Consider the following 26,960-nt stretch of genomic DNA (forward strand, 5'->3'; position numbering starts at 1 on the left):
AATAGGGATATGATAGCGCTTGAATTAACAAAGATATAACAGTAAAATATAACGAAAGATAATTAACGTGTATGCGTAGCTTGGAATAACAAAAATAAGTACGAATATAGCGCTCGTATTGAAAGTAGCGTCCACAGCGTAGGGGTTTTATGTGCTTTTGGCAGAGCAGCCTATTCACTCGCTCGCTTCCAGAGAATTTCATTTTACAATGTATTTGACTTTTGTATTTAAACATTGCTTTCGCACGACATACACAATTTCCTTCATATACGCAATTTTAATATAATTTATTAAATGGTGGGTTAAATATTTGCAGGTCTTATTCGTGGAGACGGTAGCAAGTTAGTGGGGACGAGAACAACACACATAGGCAAATTCATCAACCCCCTGGTTTTTACGAATTATAATTAAATGATATGGCCAGAAAGTTGACGGTTGTGCTGTCGATGACAGGCAGCCCAGCAATTGGAAGGTACAGTGGGTAAACCAACGAGTGAAAAATGCATGTTGTTTACGACAAAAAATAACTTAAATGCGGGGAGGAGGGAAATATACTTTAGGAAGAAATCAAAGACGGTGAGCTTGAGAACAAATGTGTTTTTCCACTCATCTCCACTTCCAAAAAAATTTAATACTCACGTCGTTTTGCTACTGCGAATTATTAAGCAGGCCGGCGCGAAAAAGCTCTGACTGAGCGTGCTCGACCTCATAGATGTCCCCCGTATGCTTAGCGGCAACATCGCTAAGCTTCACACAGTGGCTATCGTTGCACTTGAACAGCTTGATCACAATATTCGAAGCCTTACTTGGCCTCGACGGGTCCGAGGCACAGACAAAGTCGTTAGTAAAGTTAGTGCCAATACCGTACGCAGATTTAACGCCGCGCTTGTCCGCATATTTTTTGATCGCAGCAGCGATTTCTGGCGACAGCCCATCGGAAAACACAATGGCCTTTGTGGACAGGTCAATTCCGAGTGACGCGTAATGCGCGCACACAGCGTCTGTAAATAAAAATGGGTCGCCAGAGTCATGCCGCACGCCGTCATACTTTGTAGCCAGATCGCGGCCAAAGTTGGCGAAAAATGCCTTGGTGCCGAACGTGTCTGTCAGCGCAATGCCAAGATGACCCTTGAATGTCTCATACCATTTGTTAAGCGCCAAGCTGTTGCCATTCTCGTAAGTTCCCTCCAGAGCGGCAATCCCCATGGTCCACTCGTGACCTACTGTCCCCACAGGCACCACGCAATACTTGCGCGCAAGATACACGTTTGAAGTTCCCGTGAGCTTTCCCGGGCTATCTTTTGCAACGCCAACTAAGCCGGACATGACAATATCCTGTGTCTTGAAGTCGCGGCGCCGACGGGTGCCAAATTCTGCAAATTTGCACCCTGCCTCCACTAGCCTTCTGCCCTTATCTGTGATCCTCTCGAGCTGTCCATCGTAGTTCCAGTCTGTATCGACATGTTTGAAGTACGCCTCCGAAATAAGCGACAACAGCGGGATCTCGTACAAGATTACTTGACACCACTTGCCAGAAATGCGTATGCGCAGCGACCCGCTACTTTCGTCCAGCGAGCAGGCGACCTCGGATGAGGGGTTAAACTTGTACGTCGACAGGTATTCTAGATACTCCGCTGACAGATAAGGACAGGTCGTGCGCAGGTACTCCAGGTCGGCCGGAGTGGCAGTTATCTCGGACAAATCGGCAATGCGCAACTGTAGCCAGTCAGCAGACGCGCGGTTGTAGGTTGCTGTCTTATCTCGGTTAATGAATCCATATTCGACGTGGGCATCCGGGTAGTGCTCGAGAACAGCCTGCTGCATGCAGAACTTGTACAGGTCCTGGTCGAGAATCGACTTTGGTGCGTTCTCTTCGATGTAAGACATTGCCGCGAGTTGTGGCGAATATATGAAAAAGGGGTGTATATCAAGTAGGTCAAAATGTTCGAATTAACAGGAAAAATTAATAAAAATGGAGAAGAAGGTGAGAGCTTAATTACGCACAATCTATTTGCGCCTTATTCACACGCACGGGCCAAACCATTTTTTTGGGTGGAGAAGAGATTAGGAAGATTATCGAGCTCAGACAATATCACGATGATAGCCGGGAAATAAACAGCCAATTATCTCTCTGTAGCGGGTTTGATAGTGCAAGGCGGGCTAAAGTCAAAGCGTGCAAGTATCGACACGTGGTCGCTGGAAAACACCTCATTAGGCAAGCCCGGTTTCAAGCGGCTTTCGGCCGGCAGCGACAAGATCTTGCGTACCTCAAGGCCCAGTCCGGGCGTGTAGAAAATATAATCCAGGGTTCCCTTCCACGACGTGTAGTTCGTGTAGATTGGCTCGCCCTTCCACTGGTCGGTGCGGTACGAGGGATCCAGGTCAGCGTAAGTGTCGTAGCAGCTGCGCATCGGCTGGTTATCCGCCTGAATGGCCGTGACCAGGTTTTGCACCAGCTTAGTATCGCGCTGAAGCTGGTCGTCAATCAGCCGCTCTTGCTCCTCCAGCTTGCGGCGTTTCCTCGCCATATCTTTGGACTCCGCGGCTGTGCCCACAGCAGCCACGTTGGCGTAGCTAAATACGTTGGTGCTCGCATGTGATCCATCGGCCTCTTGGTTCTTGTCATCGCCATCCTCATCGCTATCCTTGCTGTCTGCGTGCAATGGCAGGAGATTGTCTAGCTGCCATTCACTCAGAGACACAGGGCGCGGCTTCGTCAAAAGATCGTAGCCGGCGTCATCCGGGGTAGTGTTGAAGTCGCCGCATGAGATGACCGGGTACCCGGGGTATTTGTCCTGCATCGCGCGTATGGCGCGCAAAAGAGCTACCTGCTGCTGCAGCCTCTGGTAGCACGCGGCCGGCCGCCAGAACAAATGGGTGCTGGACACAATGACGCCCGCCGGCCTCGCACCATCGCCCGGCATAGCGCAGTGCTCCGATGCAACCTCACTTGCATTCGGATCAGCGGGTTTCTCTGCACCGAGTTTGAGCACGACCACCAGGGCGACATTATCCGTATTCAGCACCTCCCCGCACACCTCCATCGTCCGATCCATGGAAACACTGGCTTCTTCAACCAAAGAAAACCTGCTCTTCTTCCATGCGACCACAACACCGTGCGATTTGCTTAGGCTCTGGAAGATGCGCGAGTCGTAGCTGTTACGCTTGAACTGCGGCGCGAGAATGTGCAGCCATTCATCGGGACCTACCTCCTGCAGACACATTATGTCGGTGTTGTGGTGGCCGATTTCTTCTGCCAACCGGTCCTTGCGTGGCTTCCACCGCAGGCTGTTTTTGCTGGCGTATTTGAAGAGATCGCGCCGGACCAGCTTTTGGCATAAAAGGTTGTAGGTCATAACAGTGAACGACACAGCTTTGGTTTCCAAGTCGGAGCTGTCTCCGGTTGTGGCAGTTTCAGCGCCGGTGTCTGTGGTTGTGGCAGCCACAGAAAGCCATTTCCTGTCCTTGCACGATGCTGGTACTGCCATTATTTATGAAGAAATGAACGTAATTTATTTTTGTGTAAGCAGCGATCAAAAAAGTTGGCGAACAAGGACCGTTTGCATTGATCACTTTATTTTATTGGGCCCTGGACAGAATTTCCATGTTAAAAAGCCCGATTCGAAATACAGCGGTTGCAACAAAGCTTGTGGCCATAGTCACATGATACACGTCAGAGCTTTGCCGTCAGCGGCTGCTGCTGCTGGCGACTGCGAGCAATATACGGGTCTGATCCAGACACAGCAATAGTGCCATTAGCAACGTACTTCTCATTGTTGTCCTCGATGCGGTCCAGCACGTAGTTGTAGTTGCACATGAGACCGAGTGACTGGCGCAGACCATTGTATGACGTGTCGCCGCGCCAATTGACCTGATGCAGACAGGCCCCGTTTCTCAAGTGGAAGTTCGCCACCGGGTCCATAGCCATCTTGGTCCCGCCGCGCTTAACACTGGCCAGGTAGTGGGCGCCCAGGGACCGGACAACAGGCTCCATGGCGACCAAGTTGTTCTGGTCGGAGGTCCACCCGCGGCTATCAATCAGGTGCTTCAGCGCCGCAGTCCAAGTCTCTGCGCCAGGCACCCGGTTTATCAGATCCCTCTGTTCTTGCTCAGACAAACCAATGTTTGTTGGAGGATGGGCGAGGTGTTCGGGCGTCAGCCACTTGTCGAGCCAGGCGCGGAAGCGCGGCAGCGGCGATAGTGTACAGAACGTCTTAATATTGGGCAGCTCGGCGCGGAGCACACCGACGACACGTTTGATCAGGAAATTCCCCAGATCGACGCCGGAAAGGCCAGGCTGCGAGTTGATCGAGTAGAAGATAGCGCACTGGGCGGCATGCTCGCTCGCCCGCGGGGACTCGGGCTCTCCCAAGATGCCCTGCACACTGGTGGCGATTTCATTCGTTAAAGCCACCCAGACAAAGACCAGGGGTTCCATGGGGACACTGCGGTGGAAGAAGCCAAAGCAGCGGCGGCCGCTGCCCAGCCGCCGCTTGACATCCAGCCAGGATCTGACTGCATGCACGGACTCATACTGTCCCAATTTCTCAATAGTGCATGCGGGGGAGTTCCATGTGATGCGCTTCAGATCGAGGGTGCCGATGATCCACGTTTCCAGCTTGCGCTGCAGCAGGTCGCTCATGGCCCGCAATGGCGTGTCCTGCCGGGCGACGCGCATTTGAGCAAGCATATCCCCGCGCATATGGACCAGGAAGGCAAACCCGCCGGGCAGTCGGTTGATCTGGTCGAAGAGCTCCGAGTACTGCGGGGTCAGGCTGTCCCGCAGTGTGCGCGCCTGCATGGCGCTGTGTGCGGGATCGTCGGACTGCTCCGCACTGGCCAGATACGCCTTGGCAGCCTCCTGCGCGGCGCCACTGGGCGTGCAGAACTCGCGGGACAGCAGGCTAAGAAAGTCAACGCGCCCGGTTGCGTCCAGGACCTCATACAGGTCGCAGCAGCTCTGTGCATTCAGGCCCATGGCTACTGCACCATTATTCGCGTGCTTGTTAACGATTGTGGCGACAAGCTGGCGCAGGGCACCGATGTCCAGCTTGGCGTTCTTTGAATCGCTTGAGGGCTGGTCCGATGATGATGCGTCCTGGCGCATGTTATCCCAGAACGACCGCACGTCGGATGGCTCCAGTGGCTGGCTAAGCTCGTCACCGTCGCGCATGGGCGGATGCCCCATTTGTACATGCGCGCCTGTGTGGAACAGCGTCGTTGGTACCATGACCGACGGCAATGCACTCGCCCTGATGAGATTCGCCGAGGCTGCTCTTGCCGGATGCATTGCCCCGCGGCTCAGCTTGGATAAAGTGCGAACGGCGCGATTTCCACTAGCCAACATGAGTATTGTGTGTTGTGTTTTTTGTGCGTTGGTAATATTGGGGATGCAAAAGAGAGGGATAATAGAATAGTGAGAGGCAAAAAATGGAAAATATATACCGGGTAACTGGCGTCATCGGCAGATAAGAAAGGCAGGACTCGCCGCAGGCTGGACGATTAACTGCTATCAGCCATCAATGCGTGGGAACGGCACTTTTTTGTGTGACAATAATATAATTGCACGTGATGATAATAACAGCGCCCATTACTTGCACACACGCGTATTTGTGCACGCTGTGATCGCGCAAAAAATTTGCTCAACTTTTTTTGTGGTCCTACAGGATCTCGATCCAAAAAAATAAAATTATTCGCTATTATTTTTCCACCTTTGACACATATTTATTTTGTTTACCATGTCTTCCACCACAACACCCAGCAAGGGCTCAACAGCATCCGCAGATGACAGGCACCTGTCCGCAAAGTTGCAAACCATGAAGGTACAATAAACAGTGATATACAATGTGGCAAAACTCCATCACCGATCATCCCCCAATGACCCTTCATTTATTTTCTCTCGCTCCCACGTACCAATCCCAGTACTAAATAATAGAATAACATTTGATTTTGCATAGTTTATGAGACGGTCGGCAGATCGGGCAAAGGCAGACGAGGAACAGAAGCAGGAGAAGAAGACAATCAGCGAATCGCACTGGAGGGCAACGTACGTAGACACTGTGATTCCTGAGGAGCGGCCCAAGAAGCGCGTTGTATACGAGTCCAGCTACCTCAAGATGCCGCGGGTAGACGATGGCAGCAGCAATGCAACAAATCTTGGTCGCCGGTCGTTCAAAGCGTTCAACAAGCAGACTGATCTGGTGAACGCCGAGTACGAGGCGAAGGTGCGCGAGCAGGAGCTGGATCAGGAGCAGAAGCAGATGGAGGTGGACGACAAGGCAATGGCAAAGGCACTTTCCGGAGACAAGCCCAAGCGCACTAAGCCCCAGCAGCCCGCTGGATCGTTACGAGAGCAGAACGAGCAGCTTAAGCGCAAACACGAATGATTATCTATTGCTTCTTTTTTATTGTCAGATAGCAGAACAGCGCAGTAAAACTGTGTGGGTTTTATGTTTTTTTTGCGTGCCAATTTTATTTTACACAATGCAGAAATTATTGTGTTCTTGAGATGACATGGGCAGACATTGGTTTGTGCTGATCGCTGGCCATCTGTGCGGGTGGGTCGCGCAGTAGCGCACGATTGTACGCGCTTTTGCCGTTGAAAATGTAGCAGGATAATACTACGGCAAGTTTGTGTGTTTGCTAACTGGTGGCAAATATTATGCTACCGCTTGCAAGTAAAGAGATTGCAAACACATTATTGGCATTTGCTGTCTTTTATTTAGCTCATTCTTTCTCGAGCCATCATCCATGTTCATTCTTTGAAAGTTTGTCTTGTTTTTTTCTTCATCCGCTTTTCACCTGCAAAAAAAGACAACGACAACTACGACTACTGAGCCGAGACGCGGAATCGAAAAAGGTACGCTGTTTATATTAGCATGAAGCCCGCGAAGGACATGCCAAAGGCAAAATTATCTGAGGTATAGAAATGAACCGGTTTTTTTCTCTCGCTGCTCATCGATTCTTGAATGCGTGCAGCGCAAAATACAAAAAGAGCAGAAAATGGATTGTCTATTTTGGTCTTTTTGTGCTTTTTTATTTTTGCTTCTCGAAAATTTGCAACTTCGATTCAATTCGAAAAAAACTTTTTTTTTGAACTATTTCTTTTCTCTTGTTTTTTTTTCAAATTGCATTCGGTCACTGCATTTACGTTTCCTTTTTCTAATTGCCAGACTGCTTTTTATCAAACATTTAGTTTTTTTTTATTGGGAGCGTGTGCATTTGCCTTTACGCGTCCACAACCTTTTTCCTTTTCCTTTTAGCGCTGCATACTGACTCCACTCAAACCACCACTCTTTAGAAATAATAAACGCGCACAGCCATATAAAACCTGTCTTTTCAGCGGGTCTTTTGCTCGACCTGAATTCAAATTTCAACGCGCAAATGGCCAGCCGCAAACTGACATTTGACGCGTCGCGTCCGGTAACGCGCAATTTGGGAGCTTCTCCGATAACGCGCGCACAGCAACAGGCCAGCTCGCAGCAAGCAAGCGGATTCATATCACCCTCCCGTGCGCTGGCTACACCGACCAGACCGTCACAGCGTGCCTCGCTATCTCGCGTTCAGCAGTCGCGGCGCGAGACAATTGCCTTTGGCACACCACTCCTATCGCCCGCGGCGCGACGCAACCCGCTGCAGGCTATCACAGAGCAGGAGCGGCAGCGCAATAACAAGGGCCAGGATCACGATGGCGCCGAATCTGCGCTGCAGTATATCCCGCGCGTTGGTGGAGGCAGCAAAAACATTGAGGCAGCTGGCTCTGGAGCCCAGGGCTTGTCGGCCGAGCAGCAACACAACCAACAGACGTCGCGCGTGGCTGACTGGATCTTTGCATACAGGCGAGCGTTTCCAAACTTTGTGTTTTACTTTGAAGGCATAGACGAGGGTGCGCAGCAGCGGCTGGCCGCGCCAATTCGCGCATTGGGAGCCAAGGTTGAGACCTTTTTCTCAGCGCAGGCAGTAACCCACGTTATAGTAGAGAATTCCAGCGCCATCGCCGAAAACTCTGCAAGTAGCTCGCATGTGGTGGCACTGGCCAAACGATTCCAGCTGAAGATCTGGGATATCGAGAAGCTCGAGAAGCGCGTGCTTGTGTTTCTGCTTCCTGGGTTCAACGCGTCTACAGTGCAGACCCCCTCGGTTGTGACGGCCAAGCGCAAGCTTAACGAGGCGTTCTCGGCCGAGAAGCTATATGCTATGCGGCACAAGACCTTTGAGGGCGCAGCAGTATCGCACGGCGTGGACTTTTACTACTTTAAGCACTACTATGTACTGGTCGAGGATGACACGCATCTCAACCGCCCGGCCATTCTAGAGGACTACCGCCCGCCTGAGAATGGCCGCGACCCCCCGTGGCCCAAGCTGTACATGGTGCCGACGGGTCGCTGCCCCTTTGTGCAGTACGAGGATCCGACGACTTCCAGCAAGGGCAGCGACTCGGATGGCGACGATAACAAGGAGAACGTGTCGCCCGAGCCCGAGCGCGCGCAGATCACGGCACAGCTGCTCGGCAAGGCTCCCGCGACCCGCCTGCAGAACGCATCGCGCCGCAAAACGTGGACTCCCTCGGCTATCCGTGCCGTGGAAACCCCCAATATTGAGAATAATTCTCCGCAGCCACAGCCACTTGCTGCGCCACATCCCAAACACATGTCTAACATGGCAACTAGATACAACCCGATGGTGACCCCAACGCGTCCCTCACGCGTGCTATTGCCCGCAAACACCATGATGGGCCAGCAGATGGGTGCACGGCCCTACGACGCGTCAGGGGTCATGGACTCGAACGCGTCAGGCATTTGCCAGGGACTCGGCGTCACGTCTACATCCACAGCGTTCCATACGGGCGCCATTGACCCGGTTTTGCAGCACAATTTCTTACAGAACCTCAACGGCGGCCTTGTCACCCACTTGTCGAAGCTTGAGCAGCCCGTCGCCCGCGTCCCCCAGCCGCAGCCCTCGACGACACGCATGGATGGACATGTTCCGCCGGAGCCGCGCACAAAGAAGCCCCGCGTGCCCGTTCGCCGGCCCACAGTTGCTCGGCCCGGGTACTGCGAGAACTGCCGTGTCAAATATGAAGACATGATGGACCACGTGAAGTCGCCGCAGCACCGTCGGTTTGCCTCGAATGAACGCAACTGGTTTGATTTAGACACGCTGCTCAACAACGTCAAACGCCCAGTGTGTAAGCAAGGCCCTGATATGGCCGCGCACCACGCGTTATACGCGCTTTCTTCTGATGACGCGAGCCACGATGTCAGCTCTGTTGCTGCGTCCGCCCTGCCGTCGTTGAATGGCACTTGGGCAGGCACGGCGTTTGCTGCCGATCAATTTGGACACCCGTCGCTTAGCGCACATATGATGGCATCTGGCCGTCTGAGTACCGAGATTCCCTTGACCGCCACGACGACAACTACCGACGGCGGCACCGCTGCCTCCAATGCCTCCCGCCCCGCTCCATCGATCATAGATTTGACCTTTTCCAACCCACATTCGAACTCGTCGTGTGCCTCGCCCGGTGCGACCAACGACGAGAAAGCCAAGCTCACACAGTCCACAGCCGACGCCACGCTGCTTCCCATTACGCCACTTGCCCAGCGTGGCAACTGCGGCGCCAATAACAACAGAAGCAGCAGCACCGCTGCGCTAGTTTCCTACCTGGAGACACCCCAGTTTCGCAACCAGCAGGTGCGCAACCCCTACGACGATGCGGCCACGCTGGTTGGTCCGGGGACCAGCCGCAAGAGCCAGCACCAGAGCGCCCTGGAGACGCCCACTCAGAGCACCAAACATGTCGACTTGATGAGGAAAGCTGGCAATGGCTCTACGCTTGTCCAGCCAACACGCGTGCTGCCCAAGTTCTGCACGGAGAGCAGTGCGGAGACTCTTCCAAGCACCACTATTATTGCAAAGAGCGACATTGCCAACCGACTGTGCAACATGATCCACGGAGAGAGCGAAGCACTTTGACTTGATGTTAATATTGTTTCAATGTTCTTTTTTGGTAATTATTTTTTGTTTGAATGTTAAAACATTAAAACAGCCTAACGAAATGCAACCGACGACCCTGCATTGAGGTCGACAAGAAGACCTGAAACCACAGTTGTGCCGTTTGTGAGTTTGATGTCACTTTTAGCTGCCACTCCGTTGACAAACACCATGCTCACTTCTGGCACGCCTAGGAGCACAATCGTCGAGAGCCGCTGCTTAATCTCGTACCTCCCTCCCGCTTTTTGGCCAATTTGTAGCACGCGCGAGTCGTATTTGAACTGCACCCACCTTTGCTCTCCGTCGAGCGACTCTCCGTCATCCACATACAGCTCGCCAGACGCCTTGCCTTGTCCATTAGTGGCAACAAGCAGCTGGAAGTTGTTCGCTCGCGACTCCACCGTGGTCATCCCTGGCGGCTGCATTGGAATGATGCTACCGCCGCGGATATGGACATTTATATGCTCCAGATTCGCGTCTAGAATTACAAATGCATTTGTGCCCGTGACCTCAGTGTAGTCGTACCAGTCATACCATTTTCCGGCGGGAAAGAATGCACGGACAGTCGTAGCTCCCTCTTCAAGCACTGGTGAAACCAAAATTCCGCCTCCAATGAGCATCTGCCGGTCGTTACCTGCGGTTTCAGGAACCTGTGGAAACTCAAACACCAGGGGCCGAGCAACTGGCCAGCCCACCTCGACCGAATACTGGTACATGGTGTAAAAATACGGCAGTAGCTTGTATCTGACAGCCAACGCCCGTCTGCTGGCCTCTGCCACACTCTCCCACAGGTAGAGCTCCTGCGACTCCATCTCAATGGCATTGTGGTTTCTGGAGAATGGATAGAATGCACCCACTTCGATCCACCGCGCGCACAGCTCCTCTGTTGTGTTCCCTGTAAATCCACAGATATCGGCGCCGACCATGGGTATTCCAAAAATGCCAAAGTCAAAGACAGACGATATTGAAATATGTAGGTCCTGCCATGTAGCCTCGTTGTCGCCTGTCCAGTGGTTGACCAGCGCTCCTGAGCCCGCGAACGTCGATCTGCTGAGCAAAAAGGGGCGTTTGTTTTGGCGGTACGCCAGCAAGAAATCTCTTGTGGTCTTGGACTGCATGTACCCGTAAAGGTTATGCACGTGGTATTCAATCACCCCATTTGCATGTACGGCTGTTGTTTCGATGGTGTTGTCCGAAATTTCGATCTGTGGGTTGTGAATAGCGTACGGCGGAACCAGGAACGGGTTGCTCGTATTCAGCTTGCGGTGAGGTGGCCCTGGCGAACTGACCAACCATGGTAAGGCTGGGACTTTGTCCGTGGGCTGGCCTGAGCCGCAGGTGCCAGTACAGAAACTCGTGGCCTCGTTCATGTCAATCCACATCCCATCGATAGGGAGCTGGTCAAAGTACTGTTGGAGCTCTGCGTGCCACCACTTATCGGTATTGTTGCCAAACCAGTCGGGGAAGACCGTGTACCCGGGCCACACGTGCCCAACATACTCGCTGCCATCAGGATTCTTAATAAATACATTGAGTTCATGGCCGCGAACATACGTCTCATATGACGTTTTGCGCTGGATAGCCGGATCTGTCATCAGCACCATGCGTTGGTTGCGGCTGTGCAGATACTTAAGCTGCTTCTGCATCTCGCTGAGCGGGAAATTGACAGAATCAAACGTAAAGTCGCGTGTGTTATCCATGTAGTCAATATCAGTCCAGGCCACTTCCAACGGGATTCGAGCCTTGGAGTAATTCGCAATAACTTCATTGACCACGTATACACTCTTGTACCCGTAGCGGCAGTTGTGAAAGCCCAATGACCAGTATGGAATACGGTTCGGACGACCCACCAGCTCCGTGTACTGATCAATGACATCCAGGGCTGACGGCCCGCCGAAGAAGTATAAATCTACGGTTCCTCCCAACAGGCGGTACTGAATCGTGCCATTGGCCATCACAATGTCCATTCCATGTGAGTTGTGTAGGTATGCGCCGTGGAATTTGCCCTTGCGCAGCTCCATGTAGATCGAGTGTGAGCCGTAGACGTTCTCACCAAGCGGGTTGTGCGCGTCCCGGTTCCACAATGTCTTTGTGGTATTGGCCGTGCTGCGGCGGAAATAATCCGGAGTCTCGCCTATTCCATAAATGTTTGCATTTTTCGGCAAGCTGCTGGTGATCTCGATGTACTGGTCCTCAAAAATGAGTGGGCGGCCGGTGGTATCGAATATCACATCGTCGCCGCGCTGGATTTTGAAACCAAATCCGCTTTGGGCATCTTGCACATGTGTGAACTTTAAATTGCTGTCATTCTCACTGACTCCGCTACCGCTGTCCAGTGGAATTATTGCGCGGGGAATTTGATACTGCTTTTCCACGGTGTCCTTAATATGGACATGGAGGCGGTTTTGCGTGTCAAAACGAATTCCGAGCGTAAGATGGAATATGTCTTTGCCGTAGGCGTTGCATGGAGGGCCGGTCAGAACAAGTGATGCTTCAAATCCCTGCTCTGCGCGGGTGAAGTTAGTGACCGCATACCCAGGACATGAACTTCTTGTAGCTGACACGTGTACAAATACCAATGCCAACAGAAAAAATATAAACAACATATTTAAATATATAATAACGCTTTCGAGGTTGTAAAAGGGTAGAAATGTGAAAAACACAGAACCTGGTGTAAATATTCAGATCCGTCATTGAGCACAAGACATAAAACATGACACGTACTCCAGTTTGGCACACAGTAAACACCTCTTCCATTGGTCAGTCCCCCCAAGTTTGCACAAGTAAACAGGGATTTCCACTGCTTGTCAATGTATCGCATCATATCTAAAAAACCCATACCTGTTCTAGTTGCTGTAAACTAACGTCCGGCATTTCAATGTAAACTGTCAAGTTGTTACTACTCACAATTGTCCCCTTTTTGGATATGCACAATCAAAGTGCGCACAGTTCACAGATTCTGACATAAATTTTGAATAATATGCTTTTCAAATACATTTAAATGTCACAATTTCAAGCTCATCGATAAGAGAGGCTGTGATCACATTGGCATCACTTGTGAGTGACCATATACATCCACAATTAAAATGTTTAGCTTCTGAGAAAAGTGGGTGTGCTGAAAACGAAATTCGCCTTGGATTGTTATTTTATTAAAGAGAAAATAAATATATTGAGCGAGATATAAAACAAATAATACTAAAACTAAATAAATTGTTCTGTTAGCACAAAAAACAAAAACTAAATTTTGTCCACTTACAATTCGAGCAAGCCTCAAATTTTGTTCCCATTCAATATGAGTGTTGGGTTTCCCACCAATTGTCGAGCGTTTTTGCTGATGACAATCATTTTGGTTGCCCTGTAAAAGGAAAAAAGCTGAATAAATAAATTTTGTCAACTCGAAAAATCCTTATCTTTATTATCTTTGCTCTTTGGCTTCTTTAAATTCTCTCCATTCATTTATTTTTCTGATATCAATCAGCCGAAAAAGAAAGCAGACATGGACGCAAGCGAGTTCAGAAAGCGGGGCAAAGAGGTCATTGATGCCATTGCCGATTACTACGAAAACCTCGACCAGGTACCCCCAATGGCAGCAGTAAAGCCAGGCTACTTGTACAAGCTCATGCCCCACGAGGCTCCCGAGGACCCAGAGTCCTTCGACGACATCCAAAAGGACATTCAGACTAAGATCATGCCCGGGATAACTCACTGGCAGTCAGGCAACTTTTTTGGCTGGTACCCCTCCAACAGCTCGTTCCCAGCCATGCTTGGCGATATGTACAGCAACATGTTTGACGTTATCGGATTCAATTGGTTGTGCTCGCCAGCTACGACCGAACTCGAGACCGTGGTTATGGATTGGCTGGGTAAGCTGCTCGGCCTCGATAAGCGCTTCTTGTCGATAAAAGAAGATGGCACCGAGGGCGACGGCGGAGGAGTTATCCAGGGTAGCGCCAGCGAGGCACACATTGTGGCAATGCTGGCCGCTAAAGAAAAAGCACTCGAACGCATCAAGGCGGACGGAAGCGTGAGCGAGGATGAGTCTGATGCGATGAGGCATAAGATGGTCGCGTATTTCTCTGACCAGACGCATTCGTCGGGCCAGAAAGGGACGAATATAATCGGTTGCAAGAGTCGTACTATACCAACCGATGGCAACTTTAGGCTGACCAAGGCCGCTTTGGTTACAGCCATCGAAGAAGACAAGCAGGCTGGGCTCATTCCGTTCTTCGTCTGCGGCACCTTTGGCACAACCAACACGGCCTCCATTGATGACATCCCGGGCATTGCGGATGTCGCAGCCGCTGAGCATCTATGGTACCACATTGACGCTGCATATGCTGGAGCGTCACTCACCTGTCCTGAGTTCCGCCCGCTTGCTGTCGGCATCGAGCGCGCAGACTCGTTCAATTTTAACCCGCACAAGTGGATGCTGACCAACTTTGACTGTTCAGCCATGTGGGTGGCCAGCTCGACACACCTGACCAATGCCCTGGGTATCCATCGCGAGTATCTTCCGCGGGTCAAGGGTGAAACTGCGTTTGTAAAGGACTACCGCGACTGGCAGGTGCCTCTCGGCCGCCGGTTTCGTGCACTTAAGCTGTGGTTTGTAATGCGTATGTATGGTGCCTCGGGAATTCGTGCTCACATCCGCGAGCATGTCAGACAGGCAAAGTGGCTCGAGCAGCAGCTGCTTACTGACGGGCGCTTTGAGATCATGGTACCTGTTGTCTTTGGTCTGGTGGTATTCCGTATCAAACCGAGCGCACTTGCCACAAGTGGTGATGTTGCTGTCGAAGAATCGACAGTGAACGCAGCCAATATAAACTACTCAAAGCACATCAATGCCGACGGGCGCGTGTTCCTTGTGGGTACAAAACTGAAGGGCGTGGATGCTGTGCGCGCTGCCATCGGCTCTACTATTGGCAAGCAAGAGAACGTCGAGTTGCTCTTGCAAGTCCTCAAACAGTCGGCTGCCGATATTATTTCTCAGCAAAAGTAACTTGGCATTGCGCCTGGATTGCCATCATTAGATACAAATAATTCAATCATTATTATTCTTATAACTTACAAATGTAAACGTTCAAATTGCATGTGTCAAGTGTAAACCAAAATAGCTTTATTTTTTATTTTTAATTGAGATCAAAAAGGACTGGGTGCCCGGATTACTTGCCCCTATTTACTTTACTAAAAGCAATGGTTAGACAAAGGAAAAGAGTAAATAAAAAACAATTATACCGGATTTAAAAACCTTAGTGTTCGGCTATAAGTATTGGCTTAGAAGTAAGTGTCAAGGGTAGTCTTGACGGCGTTGGAGACACCGACGCGGATCTTGGCGCGGACCTCGGGGGTCAAGGCCTCGTTGACGGCCTTGATGGCCTGACGGACGACCTTCTGGCTAGTGACAATGATCTCGTCGCTGGTGCCGCTGAGGTTGCGGACAATCTGGCCAGCAACCTGAGCAATGGGGGCGGCGGCCTCCTGGACAGCGCGGTCAATGTTCTTCACCTGCTCGGTGGAGAGACCGAAAATACGCTCAGAGATCTGAGAGTGGGTCAGGAGGTCAAGGGTGGCGGTGGCCTGGCCGACGGCGGCAATGATAGCGAGGGTCTTGTACTGCATTGTGATGAGGTTTTGAGAAGGATTTGGTGTCGAGTGTAGAAAAACGAAAACAGAATTATGTGAATATAAGGTAAAGATTTAAAAGATGGATATGGCCGCCATACTCTACACAATTTATACTACTGAATTGGCCCGCAAGCAAAAAAAGACAGATTTTCCAAGCGCTAATGTTTCGATTGTAGTATAATATCATTGCAACACTTATATTTCATGCAAATATATTTTCATTTGCAGGCTTGCGCATTCTAATACAGCTCATGTACGTGCAAAGCCATGTATTTTCGACTGTGGGCTTGGCTCTTGTAATTGATGGACTATAATTCGACCAACCAAAATAGACAAATATGGCTGTATTTGCGGGGAAAAGGTTTTTTATTAGAGCTGTGGCGCGTTGTATGCAGCATCTTTTCAAGTGATGTAAATAATTAAAATTTGTGACATCTGCGCTACCGCTAATGTCCAAACTCGTCAAATACGCAGCGTAGCAATTTTGCCGCCACAAATAAAGGGCTACTGGCTAAGAAATGTCGCAATAACATATGTAATTTATTACTGTATACTAGCATGCAACAATTGTCAGTTTCTATCTTATTTTAATGGTAGTAGAATTCAATATACAAGTCGTGCATAAATTGCGTTTAGTTTGACACGACCTTGTTGACTTTATCGATATATTGGCTATATCAACAAAAAACCCAATACAATTTATATCATTGTGCCGACCAAGCTTTTTTTGTACGGCTGCCGATATGCAAAGCCAACAAGTGTGGGTGATTGTAATTAAAACGCCATTATTTAAAGTCAATATAGCAGCAATGGAGATACTCTCTTGAACTTCAAATGGCAAAATTAGATCAATAATGTAGCAGTAATTAACTAACATTTTCATACGTGAACATGCCATTTTTAATATTAGTCATGTGTAATTGGGTAGCTACGACATTATTCAATTTTTTAAAAAATGTTTGATGAAAATGACAATATATTTCTAAAAGCATATTCTACAAAAAAATATTAGCCGGCTAAAAATATTTAGAGCAGGGCGTTGAGAGTCGAATCGGTGAAGGTGCTGATGGCCTTCTTGAGCTTCTGCTTGAGCTCAGGGGTCAGAGCCTTGTTCAGGGCGACAGACGCGTCTCTGATAGATGGCCCAGCGCCCTTATCAACAGTCTTGTAGAAGTTTTCAGCATACTTGTAGATATCCTTGGTCGCCTCGAGGAATGAAGCCTGAGCGGTTGCCTCAGCGCGAACGATGGCGGTATCGATCTTCTTGACCTGCTCGGGGCTGAGACCAAAAATAGTCTCGGAAATGTGCTTTCCAGCAGTCAGATCAAGGACGGCGGCGGCCTGGCCAACAACGACGGCGAGAGCAATGTATTTGACCTGCATTTTTTATGTGGTGTTGATTAATACTCAGGTGAAGGGATTAAATGGATGGTATGAGGATTTGTAAAAGAAAATAATGCTTGCCACAGTCAGGCCAGAAAATGCTCGCACAATATATACTTTTTCGTTTCTTCGAATTGGGGTCCAGTTTGTAAAAAAATTTGTAGATTGGGTGCTCGTCACCAAGCTAGTCCCGCCCAAATGCAACTGCTTCCAATTAATTATGTTAATAATTGCAGTATACGGCGCTTATTTGAATTATTTGAAATTCACAAAGTTACTTTTTATTCTGCACGCAACAAAGTAGCGCCAATATGCACCCGACTTTATCTACTGGCTTCAAATCCAATATATATTTGACAAAATGCTGCATCTTTTTGGAGAGTACATGAAACAAAGTCAAGATAAATGAGCGTTTCTTCTAGAACCCAGCTGCCATGCCATGCTTTCGTGCATCGCTGACCGCGAATATCGTGCCGTCCACTGCAGATCTCTGGACAGCCTGGACAACAGAGCTCCCGTGCTTTAAGGGTGTGACTTGGTGACCAAAGCCGGACAGCTCGTGTGTCAGGCAGCTGGGGAATAATGGGTCAACTCCTAGCTCGTGAGGCAGCAGCTGGTGATGAAGGCGCGGCATATCAACAGCTTGGTCGAGGCGCATGCCAAAGTCCAAAACGTTAATTATTACCTGAAGAACGGACGTAAGAATACGGCTGCCGCCACTGCCGCCCACAACAAGTTCGACGCGGCCGTCCCTCTCAATAATGGTTGCCGAGGTTGAAGACAGCGGGCGCTTTCCAGGCACAATCTTGTTGTAAGGAGATGGGCGCAGACCAAAGCCGTTGGTTTGGTTTGTTGTGCTGAAATCGTCCATCTGATCGTTCAAAATAATACCGGTGATGGGATCCATTACACGCGAGCCAAATTCCAGGTTGACTGTTGATGTCAGTGCGACTGCCATGTCGTCTTCGTCGAGAACTGACAAATGGGTAGTGCCATGGTTAATCAGAATGTCGTATTTGGGGTCGTAGTGATCGACGCCGAATGTGCGGGTGTCTGATATGTTTGCACGGATCTCACTGGCAAAGTACTTGCTAATCTGCTTGCCTACCTTTGCCTCAATATTGACGAACGATGGGTCACCTAGGGTGGTGCGCTGAGCAGCGCCAAACTTCATCGCCTCGACGATTCGATGGTAGTTTACAGCAGTCATCCCGTCCATAGAAAGGGAGTATCCCTCGACAATATTGAGCATGTTGAGGAGGATGGAGCCACTCGTCGGCGGCGAGCCAGTGATAACCCGGCGCCCGTGATAAAAGGTCTCGATTGGTTGGCGGTCGGTGGTTTGGTAGCCCGCAAGGTCCTGGGCCGTCAAAATGCCACCATTTTCCTGGACAGTGCGCACAATGCTGTCGGCAATGCGGCCCGAGTAGAATGCCTTGGCGCCATGAGTGGCAATCTCCTCGAGTGTGTCGGCAAGCTGAGGACGGCGAACAATATCTCCCGGGTTCAGTAAATGTCCGTTACCGTCAGTATATGTCGTGTTGAATCCTGGCGAGTTCAGAATATGCTGTTCCATCCGCTTCAATTGGCCGTATACTATGGTGCTCAGCGGGTAGCCATCTTTGGCTAGTTTGATTGATGGCTCAAACAGGCGGTGCCACGGAAGCCGACCAAAGCGGCTGTGCGCACTGTGCAGCCCAGCTATCTCCCCGGGAACGCCAATTGCCAACCCACCAATCTGGGCTAGGGTAATGTCGCTGATGAACATGTCTTCAGTGGCAGCGCTTCCAGCAGTTTCCCTGAAATCAATGAGCACCGGCGGCTTTTTGCCTCCCGGGTGCCGTATAAGCATAAAACCGCCACCTCCAATTCCTGAAGAATGTGCCTGCAGCACGCCAATGCACAGAGTGCTAGCAACTGCCGCGTCCACAGCATTCCCACCGTCGCGCAAGACGTCCACTCCGATCGCAGAGCAGCGCGGCTCATCGGTGGCAACCGCCCCATGCTTGGCTGTTATGAGCGCCGAGTGTGTCCCATCATCTCCGTGAACCAAAGCCAGGGCGTAGAACCCACCAATAAATGCGGATATTAAAATTGCAGCGGCACTCATACACAAAACCCGGCGCGGGCTCCAGCTACGTGTCGTCGATTGCTGAGCGTTGCTGTTAACATCGGCCGAGCTGATGGAACGTGCACTGTTGATTTCGCTGAGCAAAAGTGCAGTTGATGACTCATCTCGAGACAGATGACCGCTCTTGTTGTTGCTGTCTGCCATCTGAACAGAACAAGAGGAACAATAGTAATATTTAAGATGTTTTCTAGAAGAATGCTAAAGATGAAAGTATAGAAATAAAATTGAGGAATGAAAAATTCTAAGAGGAAAAGTTCGTTAAAAATGCAGGCGCTGACACGGCAACAGCAGAAGCAGCGACAGCAAAGACAAATCTTTAGGATTTGCGATGCCAACACAAACACACAGAAAGGCGTGCTTATGTCAAAATAAAAGCTCCCCCAACCCTATGTATCTGATGATTTGGTTTAAAATGTAACTTTATTTCGTTTAACTCAAAGACAAACATTTTTCAATTATTGGATTATAAGAAAAATAGACATTGGCAATCAGATTATAGACGCAATGTATCTATTTTTTGCGACGGATTTAAATTTTGTGGGCTGTCCAGCAAGAAATATCGACAAATGGCATTCAAGCAGCCTTATTCGTGGACAATGTCATTTGATGCTGGCATGTCAAGCGAGTCGGCCCATTGTATAAAATAAGCAACCTTTGTTTTGAGGGTGGATACACTCGAGTCCAAATCTACAAGTGTTTGCTTAGTCTCTTCGATATTGCGCGCGGCAGTTTGAGAGAAAATAGATCCGCTTGCGCGCAGCAGCTTGGGTGTTTGTCGCAATCAAGCCCAAAAGTCAAATGATAGATACCAAGGCTCTATCGAGATCCGCGGACAAATCTGGTACTGGGAAAAGAAAATGGCCAAGTTCAGATCTATAGTAAAAAATGTAACAAAATACAGTTAAAAATAACGGAATGAAACAAAAAACTTTATTGAAACAAGACGAAACGAAGAAATGGAAAAATAATTGTCCATGTTGATGCCGAATACTATATATTTTATATTTTATACACAATATTACTCTATGACACTGTGCCTTGCACGAGTGTCATTATACTCAAATCTATTATATTGCGTATAGTCCCAAATAACCTTTTCCAGCTTGGACTGCTGCATGAATGCCAGCACCAAGGGTTACCACAAAAGGCAGTCAAAAAAAGAAAATTGAACGAAACCTAACCCCCCCTTCGTTTGGGCCGCACAACAAACCAACTCAACATGAGGCAAGCTCGTCACTCATATTTAAGGGAGCCTGATCATTTGAATGTTGATCAAGCATTACACAATCAAATCAAAATACTCGTGACTAATGACAAGTACGCTGCTCTGATGGCCTGAAAACAACCATGTTTTTTATTTAGCAGAAAAAAGTGGACTTTCTTAAATTCAAAGCCCATCTCGCAATTTTATTCTTATTTTTAAAAGACCCGTGTTGAATTGTTCTTTTGTCATTCGCCCGCCTATTTTTATTGACCATTTTTCAATAATTCTTTTCTTTTTCCTTTACCATCTCCTTTACCATCCTTTAATTCTCATTGAATTGTATTGGTTTTTTTCGTGCCCTGCAGTATATAGCAGTCAGTTGTTAGCGTCAGCCAACAAAGTAGGTATGAGGGGCTCTGCGTCGATTTGAGCCAAACAAAGACAAAAGCTGATTACAGGCTTTGTTTTGGCGTCTCGAAATTTGCGGCCAGACTTTAGATGAGGAAAACACTTGCACACTAGCTTGGGGTGGCAGTACAAACCGAAACGACGACTCTTGGGCACTGCTTTGCCCAATTCAGCAAACAACATCTGAATATTAAAGTTGCATTTTACAAATTTTTCTTTTATGTCCAATTTCTTGTAGCTTCACACTCGCTTCACAGGGCTCTTGTTTTTGCACCAGGTGCTTAGTGGGAGAGCTCATTGCAATTCGGCAATTCTGGTTACTTTTACTCTGTTTTATTTCTGCTGGTCTCTACCTATTGGCCTCTTTTTTTCGAACGCGCCCGTTGTATTTTGCAGGATATCGTTATTCTCAGCAGTAGTAGCAACATATAATAACCACACGCACACACTAATTCAGGACCGGTGCGCGGGTCGCTCGTTGCTTTCAATTTGCACGCTTTTTTATTCTCAGCTCTATTCATCATTTGGGTTTATTTTCAGGCAAAACGCGCATACCATTTCAATTGCCGAGTCTTTCCAGTAGGCTGTGGAAAACGACAACACCCAGCGTCCTTAACCAGGTCAACCACTCACCCTCCTTCTTTTTAGACTAAAAGCAGGAGAGGAGTAGCTTGTCTGCCGCTATTCATATCGGTCAGCTATTCTGCAAGTAAGTTTTAAAAAAGAATATACCACGAGCCCGTCTTTTGAAGGCATGCATTTATGTTATTGTGGCCTTTGTTTGGCATTGTGTTCTTTCAATCACTTTCAGCTTGTTTTTCTTGGTTTATCCTTGCCGCTATGCCAAGCATTTCTGAATAGCAGCATCCTGTGCTTTTGCAATGTAATTCAAGAACAAAAAGAAAACATTAGCACAACAAAAGCCACCCCCACCCGGCCGCCTGCGCACAGTATTCACAAAGAGGGCCTGGGTTCTCATCAGTTCATTTTTTGTATTTTCAATTATCTTTTTTCCTTTTCCTTCAATCTGTTTTCACCGCTCTGCACTGCACTTTGCATCTTTCTGTGTTTTCATTTTGCATTTGTTGACCCTAACACTAACTGAAATCCATCAGAATTCCCATCTTTTTTGCTCTATATTTTATATCCCGCCTTCAAATTGGGTTTTGAACACTAACTCGCTTTTATTGCTAGTAGTCGACACGATATAGCGACAGAGGAGCGACACCATTTATTATTTGGCGATACGCACTCGACACTAACATATAATGGATCACAGCGGCGCTCGCAACAGCAACGCGCCTCTAGCGCAGCAGCAGCAGAACCAGCAGCAGCAGAACCAACAGCAGCAATCGCTTGGGAACCAATACTCCTATAACAGGTACTTTGGCCAGGCACTATCTGGCGGCAATACAGCAGCAGTTAACAACGCGCCAATGTTTTCCGCGTCAACAGCCCAGACATCTATGCTTGGAGGCATTTCTGGTCTGCGCCCGGCATCTAATTATGATGGCGCGGCCTCCCACGCTCTGTCGACGTTGAGCGCAAACCAAAACACAGGCTATCAGCAGCAGCAGCATGCAACAGACACCAGTGCCTCCGAACGCTCTTTCCATGCGATTATGATTGGCGACAATTCACACATGGCAGCTGCTACAAGAGTTCAATTGCAGAACAACGTCACTGCAGCTGCGCCACAGGATATACCGACACGCCATAAGCAAGGATTCGATGCGAGTGGCGGCGATACGAACCAGCCTGAAGTTTATGGCGGCTCCCTTTCGGCATCACTGCCCTCGGGTAACCCATTTTTGCATGCCAGCTCTTCGGGGGCACATGGATTTGCTAACTCTGGCAACCACAGTGCGGCGGGTGGCGCGGCATATTCCAACAACATAGCTTATCCCGCCCTTGGTTCTGGCCTCCATCCTGGCAACGGCAACGGTAACGGCAACGGCAACAATTGGGGCGAAGCAACGTCTTCTGACTTTAGTCAGAACTTTGGAAATTTGCACCAGCAGCAGCAACTACCGCGGCAGCATTCATTGCACAACGCACTCTCTCAGCCACAGTTTCCGGGGCACCCGATGGAAGTTGCTAGTGCTCCACAGACTGCAGCAACATACGGAAACGGCGATTTTTCTCAGTATTTGTTTCACGATCGGTACCAGAGTCAGCAGCAACAGCAACAGCCTCACGCCACAGAACACGTATATCAAACCGTATCGATGGTGGACATGGTGCAGGTCAATGACATCTCTGCATCCGCGCAGCTGTATCCCGTCTCGCAGCCCGGGCCTCCGCCATCGGGCCCCATGTCAGCCAGCCTCTTGGCTTATGCGTCTGGGAGCCAGTCGCCGCTAGTTGCGCGTGGTCGCAGTCGGAGGAGGGCTCATCGTGGATACGACTATCCGGACTCGAGCGCTGCCGGAACCCAGTCGTCGGAATCCTCGCCTGCGCCGGTTATGTTTCAGACTGCATCTACAGGGAACATCGCTGAGTCCGGTCATGCTGCGGCCGACCAGACCTCCCTGAGGCCCGATGGCTTCGAGTGCAATGCCTCAATGCACTCGGTGCGCCGCTCCTCAAGCTCTGAGCACGGGGGCCTTGTCGGCTACCCTGCAAGTACTGCCAAGTACAACTATCCCGAGATGGCGCACAAGCCAGTCAATGCGGCGCGAACCCCCGCGGGGGTGTCTTCGTCGCAAATGGGTGCTGGCACCGATGTGTTTGCAGCAACGCCTGTTTCGCCTGCACAAGAAAATACTCGCCCATTGGCCAACTCGGGTGGCCCATCTGAATATGGCAACACCAATACTTCTGCTTCCGATGGCAACCAGTACCCCGAGTACGCCAGCACGGCGGCATCGATGGCGCACATGCGCTGGAACCCAGCCGTGCGGGGCTCACCATTGCGCACTGAGCTCAACTCTGCTGGTGCGGCTGGTATTAATACGACTGGTGCCTCGACATTGGCTCCCAACAACTACCAGACTATCGGGCTTTCTCAGGCAATGACACAGCGTTCGTTTGGTTCTGGTTCCGGAGTGGAGTCGTCAGTTTCACCATATATCCGTGAGCACCAGATGTCGCAACAGCAACAGATGTCGCAGTTATATGCTACCCTGCCGCGGGCAGGGTACACTGGCGGGACGTACGCTTTGGCTGGTGGCGACACTAACGGACAGATGCCTGCGGCCTTGGCAGCCAAAACTGCCGGTTCCAGCACCAATGGTGCCCAGATAAGTTGGCCACCAACATCGCCCAATATTGGGAATGGCGGTATGCAAGCGTCAGCCGGCGGCGGCGGCAGCTCCCAGGAGCATCAGCGCAGCCATGCTTACGCCACACAGCAGAACCCAGCGCCAGCGGCTGACTTTGCGAACGGCGCCCATGCGGGAAGCGCTGGCATTTCCACCGATTATTACATGGTGTCTTCTCCCACTGAGCGGGGGTACAACGAGCCCTCGACTCCTCGGACTGACTCAACATCGATTTTGCCCATGGTTGAGATTGGGCACGGCGGCAACCGCCCGCTCACTAACAACATGGAGGAGGCTGCTGCCCATTCGCAAGAGTACCTGCATCGTCGGCGCCGTCGTCTGACACAGACCATGCACAATCGCCAGCGCAGCGGAAGCACGGCCGATGTGACCCCCAGGCTCCCAGTGACGACATCGTCGCGCCTCAACACAATTCCTATTTCGTCTCCGGGCTCCAACTCTTTGAACAGCATGGATGACGCAGCGACCCAGTTAGGCTCAGAGCCCGATGTTGGCAGGGGTCGTGCGGGCTATGACCAGCAGCAGCAGCAACAGCAACAGCAGTCAATGTCAAACATTTACCAGCAGTCCCTGGCGCCACCTTACATGGGCATGGCAGTGAATTATGCGGCCACTGAATCTCAGCACGCGCTGTTTGCTCATGCGCAGGCACATGCCCAAGCTCAGGCACAGGCTCAAGCGCAGGCCCAAGCTCACGCGCAGGTGCAGGCTCAGGCACAGGTTCAAGCACAGGCAAATGCGGCTAGAGCGCATCTGAAGAATGCCCAGGAGCAAGAGCTAATCCGCTTTCGCAATTTCCGGCCACTGCTCGATGTCAGCGTCGATGTCGTCGACTTTTACCGCAAGTGCCATCCCGAGTTTTATTACGAAAGCGCCCGCCGTCCGCGCCGTGTACTGACGCAACCATCCGAGGGCGTCAACAATGAAGGTTTTGACAACGAGCACTTTGACTACATACTCTATGTCAACGATGTAATTGGTGATACGGATGGCCACCAGTACTTGATCATGGAGATGCTGGGCAGTGGCACGTTCGGGCAGGTAGTCAAGTGCCAGAACATTAAGACCGGCGAGCTCGTTGCGGTCAAGGTCATAAAAAACAAGCTGGCATACTACAAACAAAGTCTGATGGAGGTGCAGATGCTCGACCTGCTCAACAAGAAGTATGACGTCGACGACAAACATCATATCCTGCGACTCAAGGAGTCATTTGTGTTCCGCAGCCACTTAGTATTTGTCAACGAGCTGCTATCGCTCAATTTGTACGACCTCCTCAAGCAAAACCAGTACCAGGGCTTGTCGACCAACCTCGTCCGCGTTCTGGTCCAGCAGATCCTCGACGCAATGATTATCATGAGCCAGGCGCAGATTATCCACGCGGATCTCAAGCCCGAGAACATTCTGCTCGAGGGTACAGAGAAGCCCGTAGTGAAGGTCATTGACTTTGGCTCGGCTTGCTTTGAGTGGCAAACCACGTTTACCTACATACAGTCGCGGTTCTATCGGGCGCCCGAGATCTTACTGGGCCTGCCTTACTCGTCGCGCATCGACATGTGGTCACTCGGGTGCATTGTGGCCGAGCTCTACTTGGGTTTACCGGTGTTCCCAGGCTCTTCCGAATACAACCAGCTGTGGCGCATCGTCGACCTGCTGGGCATGCCACCGATCAACATGTTGGAGAAGGGCCGGCGGACTGAGGAGTTTTTCAACCGCCTTAATAACGGATCTTGGGATATCAAGACCATGGCCCAGTTCGCCAGCGAGCGCAATATTGAAGAAAAGCAATCGAAGCGCTACTTTGCAGCCCGCACGCTCGAGGAGCTGGTTGCCACGTACCCGGTCCGCCGCAAGATGAACGACACCGAGCAGCAGCGCGAGTACCAGTCGCGTATTGCGCTTACCGATTTTTTGCGCGGCCTGCTCCACCTCGATCCCGAGAAGCGCTGGTCGCCACAGCAGGCTATCATGCACCCCTTTATCACTGGCGAGCCCTTCAATGCGCCGTATGTGCCATCCGGATATTTGACCAGCGGCATCCACGGCCCCGGAAACGCATCGGTTCCCCATGACGGTAGTGGTGGCAGTGGCGGTAATGGCGGCAGTGCACCCAGTGGCGGCAGCTATGGCTACTCGGGCTCGGGTGGCTATTCGACGCAGGGTGGCAACGTCAGCGGAAACAGCAGCGGCGGCGGGGGCTTTGGCACAACACATGGGACGATAGGCCGCTCTGGTGGGTACCAGGGCGCTGCTGGTCCTAGTGTTAATGGCTACGGTACAGTGATGTATGACAATAACCTTAGCATTTCGGGCGCATTTCCGGCCAACGACGCAGGAAACTCCCAGAACTTGCAGTCTTCGTACACTGGAATAGGAGGTGCGACCACTGGATGTCAGGCGCCAAGCTTGGCTGCAGCTCAAGGTGCGCCTCTGCATCAAGACCAGCAGCATTTCCAGCTCCAGCAGCAGCAGAACAATTTTTTAGGCGTTGACCCGCGCACTTCTCTTACAAGCAACTTGCTGACAGCCAACAGCGAGTCGCGAGATATGCCGGGTCGTCTTCATGTCTCTCAGAGTGACAGCGAGTATTCCGCTGATGGTAGTAGCTATGGCTGGGCTATCCGTTCAGAGACTAACTTTAACAAAGCCCCGAGTGTTTCAGGCAGCTTTAGCACGCGCACTGGGGGTTTGTACGAGTACGCGTTGCCAACTACAGCTGCTGCTCTGGGCGCATTGTCATTGTCGACAATGCAGCTGCAGCAGCAACAGCAGCAGCAACTTCCGCCGCGCCACGTTATGCTTAACGAGCGTCAACAACAGCGGATGATTCAGCAGCGGCAGCTCCATAGAAGCGAGTTTGGCAGCGATAATTCCATCCAGCACTCGGACAGCAATGAGAGCGGCGAGCATATCCCGCTGCCGCGCATCGGCGGCAACT

At 50.4% G+C, this 26,960-nt stretch overlaps 11 protein-coding genes across 11 annotated transcripts; 4 read left to right on the forward strand and 7 right to left on the reverse strand.

Annotated features, from left to right (window-relative positions):
• Positions 1–271: 271 nt before the first annotated feature.
• On the reverse strand, positions 272–1,969 carry BX661DRAFT_176832 (nicotinate phosphoribosyltransferase). The gene has a single exon (XM_051534478.1). It carries the CDS (start codon positions 1,885–1,887, stop codon positions 649–651), a length of 1,239 nt encoding a protein of 412 aa, XP_051394613.1. The 5' UTR covers positions 1,888–1,969; the 3' UTR covers positions 272–648.
• Positions 1,970–3,555, reverse strand: BX661DRAFT_176833 (Endonuclease/exonuclease/phosphatase). The gene has a single exon (XM_051534479.1). The coding sequence runs from the start codon at positions 3,486–3,488 to the stop codon at positions 2,124–2,126; it is 1,365 nt and encodes a 454-aa protein (XP_051394614.1). The 5' UTR covers positions 3,489–3,555; the 3' UTR covers positions 1,970–2,123.
• On the reverse strand, positions 3,556–5,458 carry BX661DRAFT_176834 (malonyl-CoA decarboxylase-domain-containing protein). The gene has a single exon (XM_051534480.1). It carries the CDS (start codon positions 5,345–5,347, stop codon positions 3,674–3,676), a length of 1,674 nt encoding a protein of 557 aa, XP_051394615.1. The 5' UTR covers positions 5,348–5,458; the 3' UTR covers positions 3,556–3,673.
• Positions 5,459–5,646: 188 nt separating this feature from the next.
• On the forward strand, positions 5,647–6,496 carry BX661DRAFT_176836 (uncharacterized protein). The gene is made up of 2 exons (XM_051534481.1): positions 5,647–5,822; positions 5,958–6,496. Exons 1-2 carry the CDS (start codon positions 5,739–5,741, stop codon positions 6,384–6,386), a joined length of 513 nt encoding a protein of 170 aa, XP_051394616.1. The 5' UTR covers positions 5,647–5,738; the 3' UTR covers positions 6,387–6,496.
• Positions 6,497–7,027: 531 nt separating this feature from the next.
• BX661DRAFT_176837 (uncharacterized protein) lies at positions 7,028–10,046 on the forward strand. The gene has a single exon (XM_051534482.1). It carries the CDS (start codon positions 7,384–7,386, stop codon positions 9,970–9,972), a length of 2,589 nt encoding a protein of 862 aa, XP_051394617.1. The 5' UTR covers positions 7,028–7,383; the 3' UTR covers positions 9,973–10,046.
• BX661DRAFT_209135 (glycosyl hydrolases family 31-domain-containing protein) lies at positions 10,047–13,277 on the reverse strand (the record flags this gene model as incomplete). Its single annotated transcript, XM_051538688.1, has 3 exons — positions 10,047–10,180; positions 10,321–12,547; positions 13,247–13,277. 3 exons carry the CDS (start codon positions 13,275–13,277, stop codon positions 10,135–10,137), a joined length of 2,304 nt encoding a protein of 767 aa, XP_051394618.1. The 3' UTR covers positions 10,047–10,134.
• A 33-nt stretch (positions 13,278–13,310) lies between these two features.
• BX661DRAFT_176840 (pyridoxal phosphate-dependent transferase) lies at positions 13,311–15,069 on the forward strand. The gene has a single exon (XM_051534483.1). It carries the CDS (start codon positions 13,487–13,489, stop codon positions 14,987–14,989), a length of 1,503 nt encoding a protein of 500 aa, XP_051394619.1. The 5' UTR covers positions 13,311–13,486; the 3' UTR covers positions 14,990–15,069.
• BX661DRAFT_176841 (uncharacterized protein) lies at positions 15,070–15,669 on the reverse strand. The gene has a single exon (XM_051534484.1). It carries the CDS (start codon positions 15,607–15,609, stop codon positions 15,265–15,267), a length of 345 nt encoding a protein of 114 aa, XP_051394620.1. The 5' UTR covers positions 15,610–15,669; the 3' UTR covers positions 15,070–15,264.
• A 900-nt stretch (positions 15,670–16,569) lies between these two features.
• On the reverse strand, positions 16,570–17,054 carry BX661DRAFT_176842 (uncharacterized protein). Its single transcript, XM_051534485.1, has one exon. The coding sequence runs from the start codon at positions 16,996–16,998 to the stop codon at positions 16,642–16,644; it is 357 nt and encodes a 118-aa protein (XP_051394621.1). The 5' UTR covers positions 16,999–17,054; the 3' UTR covers positions 16,570–16,641.
• Positions 17,055–17,238: 184 nt separating this feature from the next.
• Positions 17,239–19,401, reverse strand: BX661DRAFT_176843 (gamma-glutamyltranspeptidase). Its single transcript, XM_051534486.1, has one exon. The coding sequence runs from the start codon at positions 19,271–19,273 to the stop codon at positions 17,417–17,419; it is 1,857 nt and encodes a 618-aa protein (XP_051394622.1). The 5' UTR covers positions 19,274–19,401; the 3' UTR covers positions 17,239–17,416.
• Positions 19,402–24,616: 5,215 nt separating this feature from the next.
• BX661DRAFT_139568 (kinase-like domain-containing protein) lies at positions 24,617–26,038 on the forward strand (the record flags this gene model as incomplete). Its single annotated transcript, XM_051532803.1, has 1 exon — positions 24,617–26,038. A coding segment is annotated over one exon (1,422 nt), but the record flags the coding sequence as incomplete, so codon positions are not given.
• Between the last annotated feature and the right edge of the window lie 922 nt (positions 26,039–26,960).

Source organism: Kickxella alabastrina (assembly GCF_025024165.1).
Source record: "Kickxella alabastrina strain RSA 675 chromosome Unknown BX661scaffold_2, whole genome shotgun sequence".
NCBI lineage: Eukaryota > Fungi > Kickxellomycota > Kickxellomycetes > Kickxellales > Kickxellaceae > Kickxella > Kickxella alabastrina.